Genomic DNA, 17,836 nt, shown 5'->3' with positions numbered 1-17,836 from the left:
CTCATTTGATGTGACTCTTGAATTTCTGATTTAGCACTTATCTCTACTTAATTTCTTGGATTAATTTTTATGGCCATGAAAATATTGTGTCAGTTCTTTATAATTACTGTTGTTAAATACTGTTAAACATGAACATATTTTCAGCTAACAGAACCATTTCCAGTCCCCTAGAAGCCCTCCTCATTCTCCCTTCCAGCCGACATCCCTTGCCTGGAGGGATATCTAACACCATAGATTAATTTTGCCTGATTTTTAATTTTATATAAATAGAATTAGGCTGTCTGTATGTTCTTATATCTGGCTATTTTTTCCTTCAACATTATGTTTCTATAATTCATCCCTGTTGTTGAGTGTAACAGTAATTCGTTCCTTTTCGTTACTGTACAGTATACAATATGGCTCTGACACAATTTATTTATCTATTCTACATCATTGATAGACACTTGGGTAAATTTAAATTGGGGACTATCACAAATAATGCTTCATGAACATCACGTACATGTGTTTTGTGTACCTGTTTACATGCTCCTGTTATATCTATCCCTAGAAGTGGAATTGCTGCATTATAGGGTAAGTGTGTGTGTGTGTGTGTTCAGTTTTGTAGATCTACCAAACAATTTTCCAAAATACTTGTACAATGTCAGAGAGTTCCAGATACTTTATATTCTCAGTATCCTCACCAATACATGATACTGTCAGGATTTGGTGGGACCACTTAATATCTATAATGGTAATCATAATTTAACTTTTGGAAAAAGCCAGTAGGGAGCAGCTGGCTCAATAGTTTTATGCCACAGATACACCTAGATTCACAAACACACACACACACACACACACACACAGAGTGATCATCAAAGGTACCCACTTGCAACTTTCTGTAGGCCCATCCAGAAAACACCTTGAAGACAGTGGCCTTTGGTCCTGCAGGGAAACAGTTGGATGAGAGAGAATGATGCACTGATGTGAGCCTACAGGCTTTTGGTGGAGTAAGAAATACTTGAGTTAATGATACTCGAATTTGCCAAGTGCTCTCCAGGTGGGTTTGCTGAATTTTTATAATAAAGTAATTTGACATAAATAGCCCTCAGTTCACCCAGTTGGAGTCAACAGACTTTTTTCTCCTTCGGTGAGTGCTTCGTTCCCAACCTTGGATATTATAGAACTGCAAAAGGAATGAAAGATGGTGACTAATAAAGATCCTCTACTTGATTAGTGGACGGGGGCATGCAAGGTGTAATAACGTCATTGTGTGGTGATAGGTAACTCAACCTGTCTAGGCCTCACTTTCACGTCTGCACAGTGAGGAGATGGGGTTTTGTGGTCCCCAAGGTTCTCTGCCCAGTGCTATGAGAAACGTTAAATAATGGAGCAGTAGGCAATCCAGCCCTGCGTTTTTTCCGTGGAAGTGACAAGAAGAGACACTTCCCTGCATCGCCCTCAGTAGAACTTTTGAAGTTTTTTCCAAATATGTTTTGAAGTTAAGTGCCATTTTGATAAGTGAAGCCTTGCATTTTGAACCCTTGCTGGGCAATTTCCTGATGCAGTGTAGCCCATAGGGTGATTTCACAGTTGATTAACTGTGTATGTTTAAGCCAGGGCGACTCACAGAGAGTGTTTACTATGTGCCAAGCACTGTGCAAGTGTTTCACATACATTATTGTGTTTAATCCACACAGTAATCTTATCAGATGGGTTCTATTATCATCATTTCACAGATAAGCCAACAAAATGTCTGAATGACTGAGACACTTGCCCAAGCAAATTGTACAACTGAGACTTGAATCAGGACTGTTTGATCCAGATTCAGGCCACCCAGGATCACCCAGGACTGCATCCTGTAATGTGCTTATGTATGTATATGTGCTCCACACAGAACTGCTTTACTTATTTATTTATTTAAGCCGCACCGCGGCATGTGGAATTTTAGGTCCCCGGCCAGGGATTGAACCCGTGCCCCCTGAATTGGAAGAGCAGAGTCTTAACCACTGGACCGCTGGACCGCCAGGGAAGTCCCCTTCTCTGTCCTTTGAAGGTTTTTCAGCATGAATGGAGTAGCCACTCTCCTCACATCAGTAGCAACAGCCATTCCTTAATGAAGTCGTCTGCAAATCACGAATTCCCTTCTCCCTTCCCTCCTCTGCTCTATAATGATTTAATTTGCTGGCATGAGACATTTAGATTAACTAACTCCTTTTGAAGTTTTAAATGGAGTTCTTATCTGGAGGGAAAAACATTTTCTTTGTCTTGGTTTTCAGAAAAATGGAACTGTTATTGGGCATCTATAAGGTCCAGTGTAATTTCCTTTTCATTCACATTTTTCTTCATTGAGTACACATAGCTCATTTTGGTGTTTATTGCTAACATTTGCTAAACACTGTGAGTAAAATGCAGATATCTGCCTCACTTAAATTGAATTTTGAATGTTTCATTCTTGGTTATTGAGTAGTTCCAAGCTTTCAGCTTCTCTGGATTTATGTTGCCAGCTCCTTTCCTTTAGAAAGAAATAGTCTGATCATTTGTGTCATGTGCTTTCTTAACAAATTTCTTCTTAGGGCAAAAGAAAGTCAGAATATAATTTTTCATAATGAATAGTTTGATTATGACAGTGTTGTTTTATTCGGGTCTTTTGGGAACTTGTAGGATCCCGGCCTTAATAACTAGAACTGTTGTATGCATGTAGTGGGTTTGTTGTGCTTTATTCTGAAAAACTGAAGATATTCACTAAATATACACCAACAATCAGATATGCACTGCTGCTCCTAAGAACTTTAGCCTTGAGGTTCCATTTAATTAAAATTTATAAGTAGACCTCATTTAGATTGAGCAGAAATAAAATTCACCTTTGACTACAGAAGAGATGGTTTATTTCATTAAACCATGTAGTACTTTATAGTCACCGAGATTTCAATCAAGTATGTTTAACATCCTTAAGAGAAAGTTTAATTACATTACCTTTTTTGAATGTGTTCTATGCCCAGAATCTAATCGTTGTAATGCTAATCACTATAATGGCACAAAGAAATTTGATTTATAGAGCTTAAATAGAAGATAAAAATCTCTTATGCAATTAATAAACTATATAGAAAAATATATGAACAAGAGTTGGAGTATGTGAACTAGCATGTAGTAGTTGGCATATTCAAAAGGAGAGAGAAAACTAGAAAAAATGGAAATTATGCTGACCCCTAAAAGCAGGGTGGAATTTAGAAAAGCAGAGAAGGAATCAGTTTTGAGGTAATGGCTTAAGATTGACAGTGGGATGGAGAAAGCAGAAAAATACCTTCCTTTCAAAATCTTTAATTTTATATATATTTTACTGAATTTTTAACATTATTTTTAAGATTTTTCATGTTAACCCGGCAGAGTTGCTTTTTGATTTTTGGTTTTAGAAGTCTTTCATATTTAAGTATTTTACAAATGCATACGATTGTCGTCTTAATGTGACTGTATGTTTATCAGTTCAGAAAAATACCCAAGATATGTAAACTTATTGTATTAGCAAATTGGAAGGAGGCAGAGTGAAAGAGGTGAAAGGAATCAGGCCAAAGAAGAAAAAAGAGAAACTGAGAAGATTAGAAGCCCTGCTTAACATAGAATATTCTCTGGAAGCCAGCCGAACGTAGCATTATTCAGCTAGGAACCCTTCCCGCCCATTCCCACCGTTTTCTACCTGAGACCCGGCCCACTCCATGCAGAGGTTGCAAGCTGTGTTAGGTACTGAGGCTGGAACAGCTGTACCCCCTCCTCCCCCACCACCCCGGCTTTCTCCACTTTCTGCCTCATAATGGATTACTGTCGAATGAGGACTGGGTTCCCATAATGGATCTTTTTAGTTATTTATGTTTTTGGGGGGAGCTGAATTGAGCATAGTGTGTACATGCTAAAATGCTCTCTTGGCATTCTGTTAAGCTGTGGACTCTGGAAGAAAACCCAGGTTGGTAGAAACTCAGTGAAAGTTCTACTCCAGGTTTTTTGTTTTTTAAAGAATTGTTAAATAACTGAGCATTTGAGTCTTCAGTAGGAGGCAGGTTTCCTTAAGACATTTATAGTAAATGAACCCTAATGTCTGGTGTTTGACTGCTTTGTTCCTGTTGTTGTTTCTGATCTCTGTGCCTCGGAGCTAGAGAAGTCAACTATAACTTTCTTTTTAAGGAGTAAGCAATGGCACCTCTCTGAGCCTGCTTTGCCCCAAACTATCCCGTTTTAGTTCTTCTAATTTTTTCCAGCTTCTTTCTTCTGGAGGAGGTGGGAGGTTTCAAGTCAGGATAATATGTGGGCCCACTTCCTCTGGTGAAAACAAAACCTTGCAAGATGGTTTTGTGCCTGGCAAATACATTTAAAAACTATTTTGAGACAAAATTTACAGTGCATCTCTTTGAAGCTAACCCCTAAAATTTGTCCGAGGTTTTACCTGGAGGCATCTTTGGTTTGCTATACCAAGGAAAACATTCCTGTTTCTTGTGCAGCTAATATGTAAGAGTGTGTTTAGGCAATAGTGCCTTTATTCATCCCAAGCTACAAGCTCTTTAGGTCCTTCTGATGATGTCATCATGTGCATTTTTTGGATCTTTCTACTTCCTCTGACCTTGAGAGAAAATATTACCAACTGTTAGCTTTCAGCCTGGACTTGCAGTGTCTTGCTGTGGCCCCTGCTATTATTGCTCTATCAGCAATCAGAGCAAATGAGCCTGGAAACATTTTATTCAGAGACTAAAAATAAAGTGTATCAGAGTCATAAAGGCAGTGGCAAAAGCAGATTTAGATTTGTTTTAGCAAGGTGGCAAAGTGATGAGAACCCTCTTCTGGCTCCGTAGAATAGACTGTTAGAAGACCCGGGCCAGAGGATAACTGAGGGGCAAGTATATCATGGCTGGGGACCCACTGTGATGAAAAAAATACATGAAAGTATTTATATTGTCTTTCAAAAAGCAGTTTTATCACAAATGATCTTCTAATATTCACTCTGCTGAGAGACTGCGTAACCTTTAAACAGAATCTCTCAAATGAACAATTTCATTAATCTTGTTGGCACTTTCTAAAACTGAGTTATAACTGTTGCTTATTGTTACTGTCCTATAATTATGAAATACTATGTTTATATCAGGAATCAACAAACTTTTTTCCAAGGGCCAGATCATAAGGATTATAGGCTTTATGTAGATACTTATATAACCATTTTAAGATGTAAAAACCTTTCTTAGCTTGAGGGCTGTGGTTTGCCAACCTCTGGTTTTTACGATCACCTGGTAAAATCTTGTTTGGTAGCTCTCCCCTCACACTTACTTCTGCAATTATTAATCCTCTACCATTTGCCTGACATCAAGAATGTAAATACGAATGTAAAGACCGTTCTTTTCCTAAAAGATCTCAGTCTCAGGAGAGAGAAAAATACGTAAACACACTTATTACGAGTGTTTATTATCGTGTAGTGTGATGAATGATGTCCAGAGGTGGTGTGACTGGGCAAGGGGGTTGAAGAGGGCTCCACAGACAAGCCGCAAACATTTCTAAGCAGCAAAGAGAGGACAGTGCATTCCAGGAAGGAAGATAATATTTACACCTTAATGTGAGACACTTATTCTGGGTTTTTTGCCTGTCTCGACATAAAAGCTCCGGAGCCTGTGCTCCGCAACGGGAGAGACCACAACAGTGAGAGGCCCGCGTACCGCAAAAAAAAAAAAAAAAGCTCAGTTCCCAGATAATAGCATATGTAACATGAGCTCAGTCACTACAAAAAACTTCTGTAGACATTCTGAGGAAAAGCACATTATTCAATAATTACAGAGCAAAATAGGGATACCATTTAAAGCATAAAGCACATTATTCAATAATTACAGAGCAAAATAGGGATACCATTTAAAGCATTTGACTTCTGCTGCTTCTGAATGCATTATTTTTCTTTAACAGACACTGATCACCAGATAAGTTAGATTTAAAACACAAAGATTTAGACATGTAAACAGTGAGGTTACATATCTCCTGTAACTGCTAAGATTACATATGAGGTTATGTAAGGTTTAGTGGGGTGGGATTCTCGAGCACTCTATTCCATTCCCAAGTTTATTACTAACTTTATAGTTGCGTGCAAAATCTGTGGTCTCTACAAATTCATCTTTAATAGGACAGCATTTAAGTGGATGATTTCTAAAGCCCCTTCCAGTTCTAGATGCTGTGACTACAAAAGTAGACAGAGTGCATATCGATAGATACTTTTTCCTCTGCAGAAATCTAATTTGATTTGTCCAAATTTCAAACTCTCACTTATTCTAATTCCAGTCAATCCCAAAGTCCCTGAACTATGATACTATTTAGTAATGCACCGTATGCAAAAAAAAAAAAAAAAAAAAAAAGTAAGGATTTATGGTATCCTTGAAGTTGTTCTACAGTACTTAAATGCTGTATCAGTAGAGAGGTGGTATTGCACAGGCTCTGAAAGCAGACGGGCTGCATTCAAATCCTGTCTGTACTACATTCTCTCTCTGCGACTTTGGGCAAGTTCCTCAGCCTCTTTGTATCTCAGTTTCCTCAACTGCAAAATGGGAATAATGCAGGACCCGCCTCGCAGGGTTGTTAGAAGGATTAAATACATGAATAGTTGTAAAGGTCTTATAGTTACGTTGGCAATTCTGTTATTGGCAGAAATAAGCACTCAAAGTATGTCAGTTATTACTATAAGTAAAGATAATTATTATAAATAATCCTTTCAAAATACTAAGGCAAATTTATCAAAATGTTTTAAAATTACTGTTAATGCTTAGGAAATTGCTCAAATATGACATTGAACAAAATGCACAGGTAAAAATCTGTATGTGGTATACTTAAAATTCCCATATAGTTATATATGAATAGAAAACATACTGGCAAGAATCACACCAAAATATTAGTGTGTTGGGTAGCTAATCTGAAAAGATAATAGTTCTTAATGAAGTGTGCCTCCCAGAATTTTTACCCTTCTGTTTTCTTTTCCTTGAAAATGAAATGGCCCCATATAATCAGTAAAATGCAGCAGAAGTGACTCTACAGACTTCTAAGACAAGGTCATAAGAATCCTTGCAACTTTTGCCTTAGTGTCTTGGAACACTTGCTTTGGAGGGAAACCCACTGCCATTTAAGAAATCAAGCTACCTTGAAACCATCATGTCATGGGGAAGCCCAAGCTAGCAAAGTGGAGAGATGTTTTACCAGCCCTCACTGCTCCAGCCATCCCAGCCCCAGGTGCCAGACTGTGACATCTGACTGGTACACCCCAAGGGAGAACCGCCCAGCTAAACTCAGTCAAACCTCAGAATTATGATACGATAATATACTGTTTTAAGCCTCTCTGTGTGAGGTGGTTTGTTATCCAGAGATAGTAAACCCAATATAGTGAATTTTCTATAGCAGGAATGTATCGTATTTGTTAAGAAGAGCAATAATTTAATCTCTTTAATGTTACTTCAAAATAGTTTCCGTGTTCATGCCCATGTGTGACATCGCACATCAGCAGTAATTAATATGTATTGGTTGCCTCTTATGTATAAAGCTGTATGTTAGGTAATCAGATACTGTAAAATTAAGAAATCCCTGCTCTCTGAGAGCCAGTGATATACAATGACACATGCAAGATATACAGATAATAATAGCAAAAGTTCTAGTTCTTATAGCTTAGAGCCATAATTCTTAATCCTGACTGTACATTGAAATTACTTGGGGAGCTTTAAAAAAAATATCAGTGGCATCACCCCAGCCCAGACCAATTAAATCAGAATCTTTGGGGTAGGTAACGGATACAGAGATGAAAGTCAAATACTATTAATGTAAAATGTTATAAATTGTGTTTTTCAGTACATTTTATACTTCATTTCTCAATTCTTATTTGTTGTCCTTTTCCAAGCATTATATTTAGCACATAGATACTCACTTTACCCAATCTAGACATTCAATATTTCTTAATTTACAAATATATTAGGTAGAAACAAATCATACAGGAACCATAAACAAGAAATCTGTTTTAATATTAAATTTCAGTTTCATCTTTTGCCTTCTATAAATAAACAAATGAAATCTAGAACATATTTAATATATTGTTTATCTCCTTCATCGTTCAAAAACGATTTCAGTATCTCTTGGCCAAAAAAAATCATATAGTATATGTATATTTCAGAAAATTATATCATCTCTTACAGCAAGTACATTTAAACAGTTCATGGCTAAACATTTTAGCTATTCACTAGCATGCTCTTCTATAACCTGTAAAGGTTGTAAATATTTCAGTCCCTCCTAAATTATGTTCTGCAATGGAAATAACAGACCTTATTTGGAGGCTAATGGTGGAGGTGTTATTAGCATCCTGGCATCTCTAATCCCCCTGCACAACAGCTTTGAGAACTGTAGCCACAAATCACACAAACAGTAGTGATACAGTAAGTGAGGAAAATGCTTACTAACGCCATGATGATAGAAATCGTGATGTGGCACGATTACCTATTTAGACTAAAAAAGGTATTTTTATTATTCAAGTTGTACTTTTTTTTTTTTTTTTTTACCACTAGAGGTCCCTCAATCCTTAATCATGTTTGATACATGCAGGCCATTTTCAGTGCCTGTCAGACTGTCGCAACACTTTGCTGTTATTTCCATGACTCTATATTAACCCAATTTTTAATATAAAAGGACAAAACTTTTATTTTTAGAACTAGCTTTTTAAAAATTATACTTTTAATCCCATCTGGATACAGAAAATACCAGTATCTGAGGAGAGAAGAGGGATGGAAAGGCCAGGAAAATGAGTTACATAAAATGGCAGTGAAGTAGAATTCCTTTGAGGTTAAGTGAAAACACAGTCTGCTTTGTGAGTTGGGAACAAACAAGACCATTCCTTTCTTTCCACCTTAGGTCTCAATTCCTTGTCTTGTCTATTCAGTGTTACTCTATCAGTATAAAAATATAATTAACATGATTATTTTTATCAATAGGGGTAAAAAAAGAAGGTACTTTAGATAGCATGACTTTGATAGGACATGAATGATACAGGTTTTTGTCACAGGTAATATTGTTACAAATCATATTATTACTTTGATTTTAAATAAACATAAATGTTCCTGTGTCTGTCCCTGAACTAATTTAAGTATTCATTCATTGAATGATTGCTCCCTGCTGAACAAAAAGGCAGACTCCCTACCTTTAGGCAAATAACTTAATAGGCAGTTATTATTCCAGTGTAGTATGTTTAACATAAATTCCTTTGGTTTAATAGCTTGATTTATTTCAACAAAATATGAGCGTGTATTAGAGACAGCAATACTAAATTATAAACTTCAAAATTGCTAAGAGAACAGATCTTTTTGTCCCCACCACAAAAAACGAAATGATAATTATGTGACATAATAGAGGTATTAGCTCATGCTCTAGTAGTAATCATATTGCAATATGTACGTGTCAGATCAACACGTTGTATACCTTAGACTTACATAGTAAGTTTATATGTCAGTTATATCAATAAAAATAAAATTTAAAAAGATGAGTATATTTATATTAATATACCTCCTATTTCTTTAATGATTTAAGGTTACATGGGAATGAAAATATTTTACCCAACAACAGTTAGTGATCTTTTATAGCAAGAGCGACCCATAACTTGCCATGGGGTATCTGTTTGTACAGAACTTGTCTTTTTTAGTTTGTTCATTTCACTCTGGCTTGTGAACAAAACGAGGACATCCCCATTATTTCCTCAGAGAGTAATTTTCTCCAACTAGGCTATTATGTTTGCACTCTTTTAGATTAGGCTTATTAAGGGAAACTAATACTAATCTAGGCAAGAATTTTTAAATATAGTATTTAAATGTATATGTTTTATTTTATTCATTTGGAAATGAAATAGTAGCGTTTTAACAGTAACTTATATTTTGATCACTAGATGGCACTAAGCACATATAGCTAAGGAAAAAATAGCCTTTTCTCAGCGATTGTTTTTGAATACAGATGCTTAAGTATATAAATGTTCTCAGTATCACATACTACAAATCTTTGTTATCCAGCCCATAATATTACTGTTGCTACAAAAGCTTTGTTTTTCTGGGTGAAATAATCTTACATATGATTCCTTTAGATAAATTCTGGGAAAGACACAGCTTCTGCCGTTGCTGTGATAGCCACTCACTCATCAAACTATTCTGTTTTTAGTTATTTAATTTTATTCTTTCATTTTCCTTAAATTAGTCCTCTACTACTAGTACCTCCTCTTCCCTGAAAAACAAGGTATATTTAAATTTTTTTAAAGGGCCATTACATAGCTTCTGGGATATTAAGAGATCCTAGAGATTTATACATGTGTTCTCTGTAGGGCAAAATACAAGAGCACAAACTTTGGTTTTGTTCTTGGTGTCCTGATGTCTGAATATTATTCTCATTTTGTAACATATTCTTTATTTTGTTAAGTATTTTTTTTAATCTGGTTATGATTAATTCTTACAATGTATTATTTTCTGAACAGAGATGCTGTAGGCTGCAAATAATAGATATCCTTAATGTTTAAGCTCATTAAATTGGGTTGTTTTACATGACCAGGACATGGGAAGGAATTATCCTGTTAGGTTAGACTGGTAGACACCCACCCTCCCTGAGCACCTAGCCCCTCAGAGGAGGATGAAACCTCAAACACAATCAGAATACTCTTTAGCAAAGAAGGAGGGGAGTGGATTTGGGCAGTCAGACAACAGTATTTGCTACCATTTCTGCTTTTGTTTCTTTCTTTTTTTTTTTTTTTTTTCTTAAGAGACTCTTCTGTCCTGTCCTGACATTCTTGATATATAACTTTCATTTCATTTATTTCAAGTGCATGACATTGTACAGAATTACAGTTATAGCCTGTATCTATTACAGAGTTTATAATTCACTACAAGCTCGTTCACTTCTTTTTTCGTTTATGCATGTGTCTTTTTCCTAGCAGCTAAGGAAAGTAGGAACTCAGGTTCTCTTTATTTGCTTACTACTGCTATCATGCCCAAAGAACGGTATCTCTAAAGTGCTTTATGAATCTAGTAGCATTTCAACCAAATCTGCAATTATTTGCCTAAGTACTCATAACTTTTAAGGCATCATATCAAACATAGTGGGTGCATCTGACCAGGACTTCTGGAAATGTTGGTACCAGCTGCTTCGGAGCTCAGGCTGGCCCCCTGAACTCTAAAGACGCAAAGGGACAGAGCTGGGAAGCCCAGCTCAGTGACTCAGGTTCTTCGGCTTTCACTGTCAACTGTACTGCCTTCCTGCCTTTTCTTTTTCTTTTTTTTTAATGATTTTTAAATAATTTTTATTTTTATTTTTTTGCTGCGCTGGGTCTTCATTGCTTTGTGCGGGCTTTCTCTAGTTGCAGCGAGCGGGGGGGCTACTCTTCGTTGCGGTGCTCGGGCTTCTCATTGCGATGGCTTCTCTTGTTGTGGAGCCTAGGCTCTAGGCACGCGGGCTTCAGTAGTTGCAGCATGCAGGCTCGGTAGTTGCATCATGGGGGCTCTAGAGCGCAGGCTCAATAGTTGTGGCGCACGGGCTTAGTTGCTCCACAGCATGTGGGATCTTCCTGGACCAGGGCTCCAACCCATGTCCCCTGCTTTGGCAGGTGGATTCTTAACCGCTGCACCACCAGGGAAGTCCCCTTCCTGCCTTTTATGACTTGTTTTTCCATTTAACATCACATCACCTCCCAGGGGCTGTAATACACCAGGGCCTCTAGTCTCAGTTTCATCTGAAACAACACTGACTCAGGAACCCAGCTCCCTTCTCCACTGCATCATGCCAAAGACGTGTTCCTGGTGCATTATCTGAATATGTATTTGTTATCCGTATTCAGCAAATATTTGTTGAATGATTGAAAGAATATTTATTAATTGACATTTCAAATGCAGTAAGGTTTTCTTTGATTTGAAAATGCTGATGTATTGTGTTTATCGTGTTATCTGTTTTAACACTTTATCAGTCCTTGTCAAATAACCAAAAAATATTTTCAACTGACATTCTCAATCATCATGTTTTTAAGAACAAGAAGTATTCTTAAAAAGCAATTTAGTAATGGCGTCGTTGCTGGATTATTCGAACCTAGTTTTTATCCTTTTAGTTTTATCTATAGCTTTGAGAGAGAGGAACTTGTTTGAGAATACACTGAGTCAAAAAATTTTAAAAAGAAAAACCTCCTTGATATTTTTATTTTTCAGAAAACTGTGGAATATATTTTCCAGAAATAAAAAGAGATCCAGGCAGGTATTTACACACTTGTCCGGAATCTGTTAAAAAGTGGCTTCGACAGCTAAAAAATGCTGGGAAAATTCTTATGTTAATTACCAGTTCTCACAGTGATTACTGTAGACTCCTCTGTGAATATATCCTTGGGTAAGTGACGAGTCATTTCATTTTCATGATCTTATAAAATGCTGGTAACAAATTACACCAGTGCTTTTTAAAAAGTGTTAGCCGTGACCATATCATTATATTAAATAATGCTGAGTGACAAGTGGTTGTTTCTCATAACAGCCCTTAACATCTCCTGACAGAAACACACCCCAAGTACATTGTAGCAGAGCGGTATTACCGGGTCAGTGTGCTCAGAGCCCGTTCATAGTCTGGGCTTTAGCTTTTCTGAAAGGTGGATGGACCGCACGTCCTTCGGGCAGTCCTCCGTGAATTTGGTTTCTCAGCTTTGGATGATTATTGAGGGACACTGAGTTGTAGATTATAGCCCCTGACACTTACCTGGAATACAATCCCTCTGTAGCCATTTCCATGTGGAGCCAGGCACTTCCCCATTTACACGGCCAGGGGTGGGACTGACATCCATGAACATCGAGGCAGCTTAAATGCATAGACTTAAAGTAAGACAGCCGTGGGCTCAAGCCCTGCCTTGCAACTCACCCCGTGACCTAGGGTAGGTTCTATGACCTCTCTAAGCCTCAATTTCACCATCTTAAAGATGGGACAGTAATATCTCATAGGCGTGACAGGAAGTTTAAATAGCACAATACAGGTAAAAGTATGAGAGTAGTTGGTAAGTCTCAGCAAGTGTTACTACTTATCTATGGCATTCTTACGGGCAATGCTAGGGAATATCCATGGTCAGAGCTAGATTCTAAAATGAGCTGTTAGATCTCCCCTACTGTTTCCTCAAATTTTAGCAGATACTGTACTGAATTGCCGTGAGTATGAAGCAAATTTTAGCCTCAAAACTGACCTCTTGCCAACCTGTTTAGCTTCCTCATTTCCATGTTCCTCAGCACATGTGGATTCAGACTGGCCTATGGTGTACTTACAGTCTGTCGGTGGTTTTCTGCTTTCTGATTAATGTATAGGTTTGGGATCCTTGAAGTGAATTAAGGCTGCAGCCCTGGATGCCTTGGAAAGTGCCTTTTATAGAGACATCTGCTGTCCTGGTAGTGGGACCATGCTTCAGAATAAACACTTGGGAGTCTGAATTTCTTTTTCATTAGCATAGATTACCAAACTTTTCCTTCATATCTTAATTCCTCTGCAGTGTCATTTCGCTGTGTAAAAGTATTCTGGAATGTTGGGTAAATATTATCTCCCCAGTGTAATAGTGAGTCTGTCAGGAGAAAGGACTATCTTTCCTTTGCTGTCCCAAATAGTCCTTAATATAGTGTTAAATACAGACTAAAAAACAATTATTATTGTTGCCTAAAAATTACCATATTATAGTACTACCCTGATTTTCAAAATAAGGTATGTTCACATTTTGACCACTCTCTGAAAGATGTCATCTGACTTGTTATAATGCTAGCTTTCTGTAGGATCCATGTAACACACAAAATTATTAATAACTCTTGATGCTAATAAATCCAGACAAATTTCAGGCCCCAAATTTGAAAACATAGCTCGTGAGTATTTTATGTGTTAGAAACTATTGAATTTACACACTATAATTATTGCCATAGTGAGAAAACCAGCTTAGCACCTAGAGTTAATGAGTTAATATGCTTTTTTTCCCCCTTATGTTTGTATTGATACTTCAGGGTGGTGTCAGGATGATTAGTGCTTGACTACCTTCTATTTCCAGTGTAAGGTTCACCTTAGAATGTATAGAAAGCATAGAAAAGTTAATCAAAAGATCAGAAATGATGCTGTGGTCAAATAGGCAAAGATTAAGTTCTGTTTTATATGGACCTTTTCTAATTCCTTAAAATAAATTTATGAAAAATATCATTGCTTTTTAGGAATGATTTTGAATATCTTTTTGACATTGTGATTACAAATGCATTGAAGCCTGGTTTCTTCTCCCATTTACCAAGTCAGAGGCCTTTCCGGACACTTGGTAAGTTAACATTTTGTATCTTTACTCTCCTATTTAAGATTTGTTCATTCACTTACTCAATAAATACCTGTTGGCTGACAACCATGTACAAAAGCTCTGTGTTAGATGCAGCAAGGGGAATAAAAGAGATACCAGGTGTTCTTTTCCCTCATTGGGATGCATAAACAAGCACATAAGCAAGTTGGTAAATGCCTGGGATAGGATTACAGGTCATGTTACCTGTTGAGATGGAAATGACTGCCTGGTGAGGTAGTAGACCGGGAGGCCACCTTAGAGTGCCTGGCCAGGGGACGCCTGTCTGAAAAGGTCAGATGAGGTAACTTGCCAGGCGGGAACTGCGGGATGAGTCATGAGAAGAGCAGAGGAAGTGTATCCCTGGCAATGGGACAAACAAATGCAAAGCCTCCATTTGAGGGTAGTTTGGGCTCGTTCCTGTGACAGAGAAGGGACCTGTGATTCTGGCACACAGTCATGGGCAGAGAAGGGGTGACATTAGGCAGGCAGGCAGCCTCATACACTGTGGAAATGGTTTTAATTTTTATTCCAAAAGCAACCTGAAGCTATTCAGTGGAGATGTATGAGTGACATAGAGACCTTTTTGGCTGCTGGGTGGGTCATGGATTGGATGTGGGGAAGGATAGAGAGAAAGAGGGAGACCAGGCAATTGAATGTCGCAAGCGAGACCTTGCGATGCTTTGGTCTGAGGCAGTGTTACTGGAAATGGAGAGAGGTAGACACGTTTCAGATACGTTGTGCAGATGGGAAACTCAAGATTCGGTGATGCTTTAGACGCAGCAGATGAAAAGGCAGTGAATCAGAAATGACTTCAGGTTGCTGAGTTTTCTTTTTTCTGAATTGAGCAAATGGGTAAATGGGGGGACCATTTACAGCCATGAGGAAAAATACAGAGGAAAAGTTTGTGCAGGGTGGTTCTTAATATAACTATTAAGAACTCATTTTTCAACGTATTAATTTTGAAATGGCTGTGAATGATCTAACTGGAGCTCTCAATTAGGAAATGTATATAAATGAGCCTGGAGTCCAAGAGAACAGGTGTAGGTTCAGGATATAAATTTGGGATTCATAGCTCATAGAAGGGTATTTAAAGCCTTGGGCTTACATGAGATCACATAGAGGGAGAATACAGATAGGCAGAAGGCCCAGGCCAAGCTCTGACATACTCTAATATTAAGGATAGAGAAGAAAGAGTGTGATGTAGGAGCAGACAGATTATAGTGGGGGAAATAGAGTACAACATTCATAAACCAGTGAGGAGAGGAGAGAGTGGTCACCTAGGGCAAATGCTACTGAAAGTCAATTGGAAAGAGAAATGTCCATTGTAGTGGACAAGACAGAGATCACTGGTGTCTTGAACACTGATAGATATAGAACCAGACTGCAGTATCTTGAAGAGTTCATTGGAGGTAGTGGAACCCCTGAGTGTAAACAACTCTTTCTAGAATTTTAGCTATGAAAATAGTCAAACAATTGAGGCTTTAGGTGGAAGACAGTGTAGGATCAAGGGCATGCAGGTGGTCCCCGATTTACAGTGCTTCAACTTAGATTTTTTGACTTCATGATGGTGCAAAAGCAATACATATTCATTAGAAACTGTACTTCAAAAGCCAGTACACTTAGAACCATGCTGTACCCATACAACCATTCTGTTTTAATTGAATACTGATTCAGTAAATTCCATGAAGTATGCAGTACTTTGTTGTAAAATAGGCTTTGTGTTAGATGACTTTGCCCAGTTGTAGGCTAATGTAAGTGTTCTGAGCATGTTTAAGGTAGGCTAGGCTAATGTTCGGTAGGTTAGGTGTATTAAAGGCTTTTTTTTTTTTTTTTGGCTGTGTTGGGTCTTTGTTTCTGTGCAAGGGCTTTCTCTAGTTGGGGCGAGCGGGGACCACTCTTCATCACGGTGCGCGGGCCTCTCACTGTCGCGGCCTCTCTTGTTGCGGAGCACAGGCTCCAAACGCGCAGGCTCAGTAGTTGTGGCGGACGGGCTTAGTTGCTCCGCGGCATGTGGGATCTTCCCAGACCAGGGCTCAAACCTGTGTCCACTGCATTGGCAGGCGGATTCTCAACCACTGCGCCACCAGGGAAGCCCTTAAAGGCATTTTTGACTTAAGATATATTCAACTTATGCTGGTTCTATCGGGTTGTAACTCCATCGTAAATCAAGGGAGACCTGTAGTTTATTGTTTTTAACTGAAGATACTCGAATATGCATTATGCTGATGAAAAACAGTTGTTTTTAACTGTGGCAGTTTTGCTTCTTAGGGCAACTTTGGCAATGTCTGGAGACATTTGGTTGTCACAGCTTTGGAGGACGGATACTACTGGCATCTAGTGGGTAGAGGCCAGAGATGATGCTAACCAACCTACAGCACACAGGACAGCACCCCTACCACCACCAACAAAGAATTATCTGGCCCCAAATCTCAGTAGTGCCAAGGTTAAGAAACCCTGGCCTAGTAGAAAGGCAGGGATCGATGGTGGTTTTTATATATTGGTTTAATGTCTTATATAAATCCTTGATGTTAAAAAAATAATCAGGGATTCAGTCACTTTGCTGTGTACCTGAAACTAACACAACGTTGTAAATCAACTATATTCCAATGTAAAATAAAAATTAAATTAAAAAAAAAGAAATAATCAAGGCATCAAATAGGACTCTTTGTATTAAACCAGGAAAAAAAATTCAATGTTTTTCCCTTCTTCACAAAATTATATTTAAATACATTAACTAAGTACTCAATAGATGTTTATTTTTACTTTTATCTTCAAGGTTTTCATATTTTCTTCCAAGAAAATCCGTGTCTGTTCTATACCTACGGTAGTACTTACGCTGTTTCACCAAGGTTTTTATTAAAATTTTACTCACAAACACCAGTAACAGAAAGCAATGCACATTAAAAATATACCAAATTTTTTAACATATTGGAGACCACAAAGGCATTAACTTATGCTGACAAATTACTGTACTTTGTGTAGTATTTCTATTTAATTGAAGAGTATTCAGAGATATAATGGTAAGCTTTTAAAAACTATAACCATGTAGAGATATCTATCTTATAACCTCTGTGCAGTATTTTCTTTTGGTTTTACACTATCAAATTGGATTTGAGGACTGACATAATAATGTATCCAAACTATATTTTCAGATATTATATTCATTAAAAGACTTGATAGTCACCTTGGCTGAATTTAAAGTATGAAAATGTTATAAGTCTTAACTTTAAGAGTTGAAAAGTCTGGATGGATGAAATAGGACCCAAAGTCCGATCACCATTGTCTATAATAATTAGAAAAAAATGCCTACGGACCTCAGAATGTATGGGATTTCATGCTTTTATATAGATATAGAGCTTGTCTCAGTTTTTTCACATCCAGAAGGGATTAGACTAGAAGACCTCTAAAGTACTTTCAGCTTTAGTTTTCTGGTTCTCTGATTTAAAATATTTTGGTGTAAGACACAGTGAATCCTGCAGTTTCTGGAGCTGATACAAAATAGTTTATTCACATTTAGAGGGCAAAATG

At 37.6% G+C, this 17,836-nt stretch overlaps 1 protein-coding gene across 2 annotated transcripts in view; it reads left to right on the top strand.

The window, feature by feature from the left end:
* Positions 1-17,836, top strand: part of NT5DC1 (5'-nucleotidase domain containing 1) — a 118,500-nt gene that overhangs the window by 81,855 nt on the left and 18,809 nt on the right. For both annotated transcript variants that reach the window (XM_060114669.1, XM_060114668.1), the window contains exons 7-8: positions 12,189-12,363; positions 14,196-14,293. In XM_060114669.1, the coding sequence (XP_059970652.1) occupies positions 12,189-12,363; positions 14,196-14,293 (273 nt within the window). The remainder of the gene's footprint in view (positions 1-12,188; positions 12,364-14,195; positions 14,294-17,836) is intronic.

Source organism: Mesoplodon densirostris, chromosome 12, assembly GCF_025265405.1.
Source record: "Mesoplodon densirostris isolate mMesDen1 chromosome 12, mMesDen1 primary haplotype, whole genome shotgun sequence".
Classification (NCBI taxonomy): Eukaryota; Metazoa; Chordata; class Mammalia; order Artiodactyla; family Ziphiidae; genus Mesoplodon; species Mesoplodon densirostris.
The sequence above is the reverse complement of the archived record's forward strand: the minus strand, read 5'-3'. Positions and strand labels throughout refer to the sequence as shown.